At 36.8% G+C, this 12,515-nt stretch overlaps 1 protein-coding gene across 1 annotated transcript; it reads left to right on the top strand.

Annotated features, from left to right (window-relative positions):
* The first annotated feature begins 2,160 nt into the window (after positions 1 to 2,160).
* On the top strand, positions 2,161 to 4,769 carry LOC114165829 (cytochrome b5, seed isoform-like). Its single transcript, XM_028050425.1, has 3 exons — positions 2,161 to 2,464; positions 4,060 to 4,126; positions 4,234 to 4,769. Exons 1-3 carry the CDS (start codon positions 2,375 to 2,377, stop codon positions 4,482 to 4,484), a joined length of 408 nt encoding a protein of 135 aa, XP_027906226.1. The 5' UTR covers positions 2,161 to 2,374; the 3' UTR covers positions 4,485 to 4,769.
* The last annotated feature ends 7,746 nt before the right edge of the window (positions 4,770 to 12,515 follow it).

Raw genomic sequence — 12,515 nt, 5'->3', positions numbered from 1 at the left:
AGAAAAAATAAACAGAACATAGACATAAAGAGAAAGGGTAAGCTAGAGATAAAAATAATTTTCATCATATATGTATACAAGCAGATTTTTTAAACAGGCATTTCAGTAAGCACACAAGGTAGGTGAAGGCAAAGAATGCAAAACCCTCAAACTCAGTTATCCAGATTATGCGCTTGATATAGAATTCTAAAGGAAGTATGCACCTGTGCTGGTTTCTAAACTCTACAAAGTCTAGACACAAGGGGTTATCACCCAACCACACACAAGGTTAATCCAATTATGCCTTGGGCCCAAACATATTCCAAGACTAGGATTTCTTACCACTCTCACCACATAATTCATTCTACTCTATATAAGTGTGAACGATCATCAGAGTTAAGAATACTTTCCTTTATCTAGACATCTACTATATCAAGGCATACACTAATCAAACCATCACCAAGAATTTCCCTTGAAACTCTTTTATCATCAACATTCCACATGTTATATCAGAATAATTATCATCCCAAGCTAAACACATCAAGTACATGCCAAAAAAATGACACATCATTCATGCATAGTTTCATACATCATATTTTTAACATTAACTCAAGTTAAAGCAAGGAATTAAAATTCTGCAACAATTCTCGTTTAAGTTAGACTGATCTTGCTTAAGCTAAAAATTTTCACTTAAGCTAGACTGGTCTCGCTTAAGATAGACTAGTCTCGCTTAAGCTAAAATTCAAACAGAGAGCAAAGTGAAATTATGTTATTCTCGCTTAAGCTAGAAATTTTCGCTTAAACTAGACTAATCTCGCTTAAGGTAGAATAACATATTTTCACTAGTTTCAGCATGCAATAACCTAAAATCCCAAACAAAAAACAAAAAAACACAACCATGAACATCAAACCAACATTTTAATCACGATTCAAAACTAAAAACATGCAAGACACTAAAAAAATAAACATGGTTTTAAAGCCTTAGCTTCTCACAGATGCTAACTTAAGGAACCCTTAGAGGGAGGAGCACCAGGACCTAGAGTAGCTTAAGGAGCTGAAAACAGAAGCAAAGGTACACGAAATGAGGCTCTAAGGACGACCTCGAAGTTGAACTAACACTACCAAACTGAAAAGGATGTGAAAACACGAAGTTTGAGTGTTCAACTTACGTGGAGGGAGCTTTCGACTAGCTCGGAGGGGAGTTTCGCAAAGCCCTAGTGAAGTTGTTATTTCAGAAAAGAAAAAAAGTGAGTGAACTGTTTTGGGTGGATGAGACAAAATGGGAAGCACGTGGAAAGCTGAAGGGTTCGTGGAAAACAAGATGGGTTTCCCTTGGGCCATTTTTACCAAAGTTGACCCAACTCTTTAATATTGAAAATGAGATCTTACACTATTACGTTCAGATAATTAAATATTATATTTTGAAGATATTATATAATCAATTATTATATCATAATATATTAATTATAAATATTTGTAAAATATTTATAATTAATATATTATGATATAATAATATATTAATTATAAATATTTGGGGTACGTACATTATTCAAAACAAAAACAATAGTATTTGTTTATTTAAATAATGTTATTGCTTGTTTATATTATTTTTAGTTATTATATTATTTAAAAACTCTAAAAGAAAATCATATTACATGTACGTCATTATTTTTTCTAATATTTACTATTTCTTTATTTAATCTCATCTTTTTTTGAAATTTTGAAAAAGAATGAAAAATGTAGTTTGAATACTATTTTCTAACAACCGAGTTTGGACCATCTTTATATATCGGGACATTATTCATGGTTTAGAATTCAACACAAGAACCCTATTTATGGTTTAGAATTGGGTTCTGTACCTCAAATGTTTTTCTGTAAACATTAAAAGAGTTTATTTTAGTAAATAAAATATTGGGAGTTCTTTTGTAGTTTTTTTAAAGAGTTTGTTTGGAAAAACAATTTCGAGGACATACTATGAATTTGAATGATTAAAAATAAGTGCTTAAACGACCGTTTTTTATTTCTTTAAAAAATCATTGTGAAAATAGAAAATAATATTCAAATGTAAAATTCACAATTTTTATAAGCAAATTTGACGCAAATTTGACTTAAAATTTTTTTATAATCCAACAAAGTTCACCTAAAATTTTTTCGACCACAGTATTGAAAGGTGTCTGGGGTTGGTTGGTTTGAAAAACCTTCCACTCTTACCAACCCATTACAATCGTGTGCCAACCAACCAACCACATTTTAAAATTCATTTCTCACCAACCACGTTTTTTCAATTCATTTCTCACCAACTACCTCCATTCTGCTCTTATTCAAATCCACTCAACTCTACCTTTTGGATTTGCTGAGACAATTAACATCGAGAGCTGCTATTTTCTGCTCAACAATGGGAGGGGAGAGCAACAAGGTCTTCACTTTGTCTGAGGTTTCTCAGCACAATAATGCCAAAGATTGTTGGCTTGTTATTCATGGCAAGGTATTTTGCTTTCTGCTTTGTGGGTTCCGATTTTAGATTCAGTTGGGTTAGCTGATGCTGTTTCAAAATTTTACTTTGCCAGCTTTCTTTTATCTGTCCAAACTAACGGGAGGACTAGGATGTGTTAGATCTGTCAAAATGCTTAGATTTGTTTCGATTTGAAGCATGTAAAGTGTTTCGTCTAAAGTTTTTTTTTTCTTTTTTCGGTTCTATGATGTAAGAAACCTATAAATTGTTCTGAATCTGGTAGTGATCGATTACATTTCTATGATGTAAGAAACCTATAAATTTTTCTGAATCTGGTAGTGATCGATTACATTAATTGTCTTAAGGATATATTTGTGTTTTTGAAGTTCAGTTTCTGAAATCCTGTTGGTATTTCACTATATATTCAGGTTGCGCATTTCTTTTTCTGGATCATGATTGGATGATGAAATGTTTGGTAGTTTTTTGTTATGATTAATGGTGCTTTTAGTCCAATCTCTAAATTTTGGTTATAGTTCCCAAATTTTTAAAACATTGGTTGTAGCCTTGATACTTTTTGAAATACCCGAACTTTGGTCCCTGTACAGGGAAAAATGTGGCCGCTCTAGTGACTGTAAACGTTAAACCAAGATATGGTGATTTTCGAAGATTTAAAATTACCTTTAACCGTTAGTTATTATGATTTTACTGAAAATGAGCTGAATTTGGACGGAATATCTGGCAAATGAAATGTCCTTCATATTTAGGTAGTAGGTTATTTATGCCATGGTTGGGATTCAATTCCACATTCTCGTAGATCACAATAATTTCTGATAATTTTTGTGATGCTTAGGGAGTACGACTGAGTCATGTGCCTGTTAGGTTTAAGAAAATAATCAGAATTAAATTGTGCCATTTGTAAACTTGTCCGGGTAGAGATTTAGGTTCAGATTAGACCAACTTTTCTACAAGTACTTGGAAGAAGAAATGAGAGGTCAAATAAATCACACTTCTCATATGTTAAAACCATGTTAAATCTGAAAGAATACTAAAGTTTGAGTACCAGACAAGTAGCTTATCTTGTATATGAGACTCCTAACGTCTTAAGACTCTTTTTTAAGGGTTGATATCCAGGGAAGATTTCACTCTATTGACACTGATCCGGTAGCCCTTTCCATAGTCACTCAACAAAAACATCGGTTGGTATCCCTTAAGTACTAAAGGAGAGCCTAACCCACTTCACAGTTGAAGTACCACATCACATCAAGTAGCTTATATCCTACTCAAAATGGGATTCCTATCATAGCATTTGAAATTTAAGGTTCATCAAATGATTGTAACTTCAACTTGAGAGAAATTTTATTCATTTTATGATTTAATATAAGGTTATAAGGTTGGCTTAGTTGTGAATGTGGAAGGAAGGGTAGGAGAGGTTGTGGATTATAAGGTTGGTCTAGTGGGTTTGGAAGGGAGGGTGAGAGAGGTTCTGAATTCAGCTTCCTCTTCCTCTACTAACAAAGATTAACAACTAACATTACCGATCTAACAAAAATTATGATTTAATATACCTTTTTTAATCTTGTGTTTTAGTGGCTTCTGTTGCTCTCCCTCACCATATCTTTGTGGAACAGGTTTATAATGTGACAAAGTTCTTGGAGGACCACCCTGGTGGTGATGATGTCCTCTTGTCTTCCACAGGTATCAAACCTTGTCTCTGAATGCATTTAACTATTCATCATTCCTCATAATGGCAGCTAAGGGAGATTTCTGCAAATGGCTTATATCCAATGACACTTGTTTTGCAGGGAAGGATGCAAGTAATGATTTTGATGATATTGGTCACAGCACCAGTGCCGTAGCCATGATGGATGAGTTCTATGTTGGAGACATTGATTCATCATCCATCCCCAGCAAGGTCGCGTACACTCCTCCCAACCAACCTAAGTATAACCAGGATAAGACACCAGAGTTCATCATCAGGATCCTCCAGTTTCTAGTTCCCTTGTTTATCTTGGGTTTGGCAGCTGGTATTCATTTCTACACCAAATCAAAATAATCATCCATCAATGCCTTTGCAATAATGTGTTTCTGCAGCAATGACGAGGGATGTGGGATATCAATTGTGTTTGTTTTTCTTTCCGATGGAATTCGTTGTTAAAATATCGCACTGCCTTTCTGTCATTAGTTTGCTAAAGGAGTATTGTATGTTTAGTCATTCAAACTTCTAAATTTTTTGGTGATTCTCATAAACTTGCTTTTTGAAGAAAAAATGTTATAATTAAGTTTCATTTTCATCATAAACTTCTGGCCGTAATGGAAGTACGAATCTTCTTTTCTGTCATTTTAGTGAACAATTCCATTGGCATGTTATATGAATGCATTTTCTAATACTGATGGCTATTTATATTAGAATGACCAAAAAGGAAACAAACGCACATGTCTTTTGTTTACCAAGAATAGCCAAATGAAGTGTGTAATACCATAACCATAATTATCCTTACTACATACTCTATGTCTTTTAAATGATATAGGATTTTCAGTGTCAATAGTTTTAGTAGTTTTAGTATATGTAAGTGGTCCAATAGAATGATATTATATGGCCATCAAACCTTATTAAAATATACTCTATTCTAGTTATATATTTCTATAAATGTGCAATCTCCATCACCCGTATTTTAGGGGACCAAGTTTGACTCCATCACCCGTATTTTAGGGGACCAAGTTTTAAAATAATAAGTATTTAAAATATATTAATAAAAATATAATAAATATAAATTAATGTTAGTATTTTTAAATTATTAAATCAATAAAAACGAATTTAGTACCTTTTAAAAGTAAAATCAGTTTTTCACATCTGATAACAGTAATTGAAATGAAAGGCTAACTCTAGAAAGAGTGAGATTAAATAGAACTAGAAGAAATTTTCACAAAATACTTGTTGGAAGATGAATAAATTGTTATGTTGTGTTTTGGATGGAGTAATTTAGAAGGATAATTAAGAGGAATTTAAAATTCTATATACTAAAATGAATTATTTGGATAAAGTAATTAAAATGAAATTCAAATTTAAGGAATTTTAAAAGGTATTTTAAATGAATAAAATAGAATTTTAAATAAACTCAAAAGTATAAGAATTTTGAAATTTCACTTCTTTTGACTTCACTATCACTCTATTCACGGAGGTCAAGTCAAGTCTATCTGAGATGGAGGTCAAGCCAAATCGATTTGGGACAAAGGTCGAGCTGAGTCGGTCTAAGGCAAAGGTTAAGCCAAGTTGGTCTGGGGTGAAGGTTGAGTTGAGTCGGTCTGGGATGAAGGTCGAGCCAAGTCAATCCGGGTCAGAGGACGAGTTGAGTCAGCCCGGGACAAAAAGCGAGCTGAGTCAGCCTGGACCGCAGCCCAGACTGAAGGTTAAATTAGGTCGGCCAAGGGCGAAGGTCGAGTTGACTCAACTCAATCTCAAGAATAAACTTGAGTTTGTCTTAAAATATAAATTAAATTGCTTTATAACAAAAATGGAAACCTGAGATATTTCAACTATTCAATCTAATCAAACTATTTAAGAAACGAAAGGAATTCAATTGTAAATAATTCAATACTATGTATTTCAATTTATTAAAATTATTGAAATTCTTGGTGCAAACATAACAATTAAATGATAGCCGTCTAGATGTTTAATAAAGTGTTTTTATAATTTTTTTCCAAGACTTGTATATAAAGGTTTAAACATAACTGATAGTCTACAAATGAAATAGACGGAGTATAAATGTTGTAACGTCCCATTTAATCAATAATCCTAATTAAAGGAAACATCACATAGGATAACATAGTAGCGCGGTCTGGGAACATAAGTATAACTCCTTACAATACTCAAGGCACACCACGATGCCAAAAGCCAAACAAGATACAAAGTTAAACATTTCTCTAATATAAAATAAAGACCAAGCAAATACATGGGCCATAGCCCTATAATAAGACCCAAAGCAGTAGAATCCAGCCCAGGTGGACTACGCAGCGAAATCATCCCTTCCCTATTGACCTCGAGTGCCTTTCACATCTGCTCACACCAATAAATTGATGATCATCGCAAAAAGAGAAGAACCACATACAAGACAATCAAACAAGCAAACATGGTAAGCCAAAGTAGAAACAGTTTAACATGCAGTCAAATTCTATTACACAAACCAAGCAATATTTATCAACCAATCATGTTATGACTTCTCAAGCAATACACTAAACTCAGACTCGACTAATCCAAATTACATATAATCTAGTCGGATTTCGCGGATGCTTGCACTTGTGGTGGATTATCCTGCTCACTCTCGAGCTGCTCACCCCCGAGCTAAGTGTTACAAGTGTTACAATGTTTCAATCCCCCCACACAAGGTTAGCCCTTAATGAATTTCAGGCATCCTACTACTCTCACCACAAGAGTCAGTCCGCTCTATGTGAGACTAACTGACTCCTTAGAGCGTCAGGATGCAACCTTACCTTGAATCCTTATCAAATTATATAGATGGGGCACCACCATGAACTCCCATTAATAGGGGTCACGAAATTACGTCCCGACCACTGAAGCACGACCTTGAAATTTCACCTAGAGATTTTAAGGAATTACGTACTGACCACATACTAAATATATTCAAACAACCAAGTAATATTAATCATGCGTTTAAAACCTCATGCCAACCTCTGTAGCCCATCCTCATTCACATTCCATGTTGAATCCATACCATCTCATTCTTCCCAATTCATGAATATAGAATTTCATCTCATACCAATACCATTGCCACTTTAATACCAACCATCTCATTCATTTTACATACTAAGATCACACCAACATATCAATTGAATTCATAACTATATATATTCCATGCCTTTCTCATACTTCTTACTTGGAATATATAAACCAATCAACCAAACAATCCATAACAACCAAGAGAAGAAAACAGCGAGGCCTGTAGCAGATCTCGCTCAAGCTAGAAGCCCTCGCTTAGGCGAGAGGAGTCCCCTCGCTCAAGCTATAGGCCCTCACTTAGGCGAGATCGTGACAGAGGCCCTGGGAGGTTTTTTGCACTCTCGCTGAGGCGAGCCCTCCTCGCCTGAGCGAGCCCACTCCTCGCCCAAAGGTGAGGTTCCTCGCCTGGGCTGCAACTGCAGCGACACACCTCGAGCTCCCACGCATTCTCGCTTAGGCGAGCATCTCTCGCCTGAACGAGATAGTACCTCGGTCAAAATGAAATCCCTTCGCGAGAGCTCGAGTGCGAGCTAGGGTTAGTTTCTGCAAATCTCGCCTAGGCGAGACAGGGTCGCTTGGGCGAAAATATCGGGTCTCGCCACTGTTCTCCCTGCAACAGTCATACACTAATGCCCAAATAGTAATACCACATCCAACGTTTACAGTAGCACATCAACCACACAATCATGCAAACATTGACAAAATAATCAAGAATCGAACTGACATGAAATCCCTAGCTTCCTTTACCTAGAAGAGCTAGCAGGAACTTTGATACGCAACAGTGAGCACCACAGTTCTACGGACAGACCCAATAACTGGAAACAAATGATGGAACAAAATAAGAACAAGGTTACCACGAAACCCTAACTGGGATTATGAAAGCATAGATGGAGGAAGACTAATATTAGCTAAGGAGTAACTTACGTGGCTTAGAGGATGAGACTGAACTAGCTTGAAGGCGGTGAAGGTCCAAACCCTAGCAGAGGAAGACGACAACAGCTCTAAGGAAGTGGGTCTGTTTTACGAAAGTGAGCAGAATGGTTAGGGTTAGGGCAAATTAGGTTTGGATTTCTCTTTTGGGCCAGCCCTTAGGCCCAATAAACTAGGGCAACCCTTAAAATAAAAGGACAGAGAAAAATGGGCCTTACAAATGCTTTTTTTTATGTTTACATCAATTGAGCAACGCCTGATTCTCTTTCAAGCAACGCTTGAAATAAAATAAAATCAATTTCAATAAATTTTGTTTAAGTGTTTAATGTAATTATGAAAATAGGGTATTCAATTAAAAACTTGGTTGGAAAGAAATACGAAGAAAACAAGTCATTGTATATATAAAAGTGTAAATAAAATTGAAGAAAACCTCTCTTTCATACAAAATAGCTTGGAAAGAGGTATAGGATAGTAATTTCTAGAATAACTTATTATATAGTTGAATAGGGGTGTTAAAAGACCTGACGTAAAAATCCAAGTCCAATGTTTATAAATAAGGATCGAATACTAATAGTCAAGACTTATAAATAGGAACTCTTTTGAGCTAGTAAAATTACACTTTTGAATTGAATATACATTTGAAAATTTGAGTCGTCGTCTTGTGTATGATCTTTGTGTGAGAGTATTTCTTTCTTAATTGGCTTGTCCCAAGTCACCTTATTGTTGTGTACATTTGATGAGGTAATCACCACTCTACCTTATCCATTTTCTATTCATTCCATTCATTGTATATGCCTATTGATAGAACACTTGAGGAGGGGCTGATACAACATGAGAAAGATGGTGAAGAAGGCCATGTTAGTGGAAGGCCCAAGATATGGAAGGTTTACTCTAGGAGGAAGAAAACAGGCCCAGGGAATATTAATTAGTTAGGAGGGTAATGACGTGGCAAAAGAAGACAAGTATTTGAGAAGGGAGGAAAGAGAGAAGGGGATATACGGGAAGTTTGTTATGAAATAGGGTAAGGAGAGTGATCTCTCTGGAGGAGTCATAGACTCTGGAGATATTTTATATTGTCATACCACCGTTTTGCTCATTTTCACACATTCAATAATACAGTTTCCATACACTATCATTTGTTGTGCTGTTTTGATTTGTTTTTGTGGTCATAGTTCTATCACTGGTCCGACCTACCGGATACCTACGAGGAGAGCTAGCGGAGTTACCCTTTTTCATGCCACCGAAGATGTCAGATAGAGTGGAAGCATTGGAGGAGCGTTTGATGATAATGGAGGCTTCAATGTGACAATCGTTGGTGGAGTTTTGTCAATCTATGTTGGAGGAATTTGCTAGATTGCATACTGCAAGAAGTGAAGAGCGGGTTTCATCGTCTCCAGAAATGGAAGCATCATCGGAGGAAAGGATGACAACGAAGAAGGTAGAATTGCCTTTATTCGACGGAACTGACCCGGTGGGATGGATTACGTGCGCAGAGACTTATTTCAAGGTTCAGGGGTCGAAGGAGGAAATGAAGGTGTGATTGGCTAAGTTAAGCATGGAGGGGGCCACTATCCATTGGTTCAATCTTCTCCGTGACTCTGGTGAGGGGTTGACTTGGACGAAGTTAAAACGGGAGCTGATTGGGAGATACGGAGGTGGTCGAAGTGACAATCCCTATGAGGAACTTAAGGACTTGAATCAAACAGGAAGCATAGATGAATACCTGTCGGAGTTTGAATTCATTTCGTCCCATGTATCACGATTGTCGAAAGAACAATATTTGGGATATTTCATCGGTGGTCTTCGACCGGAGATTCGAAGACGTGTTCGCACTTTCAATCCTATCAACCGCTTAGAGGCTATGCGAATCGCGAGGAACGTAGAAATTGAGTTATATGGGGAACAAAGTGGTAGAGGAGTCGGAGGACGCATGGGAAGAGGAAATCAAGGATGGGTTTCGAATAACCCAGATAGAACTGGTATCGGGTCGGGTTACAACCCAAATAACATAGGTATAGGAGTGGGTCCAAGTGTTAGAGCCCAATCCAAAGGGTTCTCAAACGAAAGTGTGGCCCAAGGAGGGGCGAGAGCTACTGGATCACCCATACAACGTGCTAATAGCGATCGATCTTCTCCATCAGAACGAAATAGGGGTACTAAACATCTCTCTTATTCCGAATTAATGAATCGCAAGGCACAAGGGCTCTGTTTCAGATGTGGTGAAAAATATCATCCATTACACAATTGTGCAGAATGATAGTTGAGGCTGCTTGTGTTGGGTGATGATGAAACCGTGAATGAGGAAGGAGAGATTATCGCTAGTAAGGAGATGGAGCAAAAGGAAGAGTCCACATTGGACTGCAGAGCTATGGGAATGTTTGGAGGAGTGGAGATAGGTGGAAATGAAAGGATTATTCCTTCGACCTTACACTTGGAAGCCTCTATTAATGGAGTTTTTGTGGTGGTGTTGGTTGACAGTGGGGCGAGCCACAAGTTTATATCTCCTCATGTAGTGGCAGCTTTGGGATTGGAAATGGAGAATGAAAAGCCTATTGGAGTGCAGTTGGGTGATGGCCATAAGATACCCACTTTGGGTAGATGCAAGCCCGTGAAAATCCAATTTGGAAATTTTCATACTGTTGTAATACCGCATGTGTTGGAATTATGAGGGATGGATATGATATTGGGAGTAGCCTGGTTACAAGAATTTGGTAAGGTGACTTTCGATTGGAAAAACAGAGTTATCAGTTTTAACTGGATGGGATACTTAGTGAAATTACAGGGGCAGAAAACAGAAAGGAGATGTCAAACAGAAATGGTGGCTTCTTTGCAAAGTTTAACGACCCAAAGAACACAGAAAAATTATCTAGGTATTGACAGGGGCTTGTCTATTACACAATTGAATGAAGTGCAACAAGTGTTGTCCACTTTTCAAGAAATTTTCAACAAGTGCGACAAGTGTTGTCCATCTTTGCCTTGAGGACAAGGCGATTTTTGGAGGAGGAATAATGATAGAACACTTGAGGAGGGGCTGATACAACATGAGAAAGATGGTGAAGAAGGCAATGTTAGTGGAAGGCCCAAGATATGGAAGGTTTACTCTAGGAGGAAGAAAACAGGCCCATGGAATATTAATTAGTTAGGAGGGTAATGACGTGGCAAAAGAAGACAAGTATTTGAGAAGGGAGGAAAGAGAGAGGGGGATATACGGGAAGTTTGTTATGAAATAGGGTAAGGAAAGTGATCTCTCTGGAGGAGTCATAGACTCTGGAGATATTCTATATTGTCATACCACCGTTTTGCTCATTTTCACATATTCAATAATATAGTTTCCATACACTATCATTTGTTGTGCTGTTTTGATTTGTTTTTATGGTCATAGTTCTATCACCTATCTTCCATACTTTCCATTCCATTCCATTTCTTGTGTTGTTAAATTGTGTTCTTGTTAAGGTTCCTTCCTTTGCCCTTTTATTGCTTAATTTTTCCAAGAACATTCAAAAATCATAAAGAAAACTCTTGGTCATGGTGTCCACACCCTTAGCCACACCCTAATGATTCTTTAAGAAAACCAAGAAACACCTTCAACCTTGCTCGATTATTGGTATTAGCCAAACCATCTTTCCCCACCCAAAACACCTCAAAAATTCGCCAAACATTGATGAATACCTTCCCCGCCATATCTAGCAAACCCCACCAATTGGTCTCCAAAAAGACCAAGAAAGATAAACAAGATAATTGTTAGATTTAAAAGGTTGAGTTCAATTGGGAGGATGAATTGAACTATATCAAATTTTTGTAAAACTTAGAAGGATATCTTTATTAAAACTTTCAATTTCAGGATATGGTTGCTTTCAATTTTATGCACATAGCCAAGACCATAAAATACCTATAACTAAATGCTAAATAGAGAAAGAGAGAAAATTATAAATGAGGGTGTGTTTTTGAAGAAGAATGATGGACTCTATATGTAGATGACTTTTCCAACCCTAAAGGAGGAGGTGCCAACATAGTCCTAAAAGGACCCAATGATTTGGTCATAGAAAAGTCACTCCACTTCAACTTTACAAACTCTAACAATCAGGCCGAATACGAAACCATCATAGTAAGCCTCACCTAGGCTAACTGTTAGCCACCTAATAGGAGAATACTAAGTGAAGGATGCTTTGTTATTGTAGAACTACCACTTAGTCCGAAATATGATAGGCGATTTTGTAGAAGTTAAGCTTAATCACGTCCTAAGGAGTGATAATATGCGAGCCGATATCCTCTCCAAGTTGGCGAGTACCAAAGCAAAAGGAAGATACAAGTTAATACTTCAATAGGTGTTGACATCACCTTCCACTAATAAAGCAGACAATTGTATGCAAGTTAGCACAAAATGGTAAATGGATGGAGTCTTTCATCTGTTACCTTGAA

Source organism: Vigna unguiculata, chromosome 10 (genome assembly GCF_004118075.2).
Source record: "Vigna unguiculata cultivar IT97K-499-35 chromosome 10, ASM411807v1, whole genome shotgun sequence".
Taxonomy (NCBI): Eukaryota; Viridiplantae; Streptophyta; class Magnoliopsida; order Fabales; family Fabaceae; genus Vigna; species Vigna unguiculata.
Note: the sequence above shows the minus strand (reverse complement) of the source record. Positions and strands in the feature narration are given on the sequence as shown.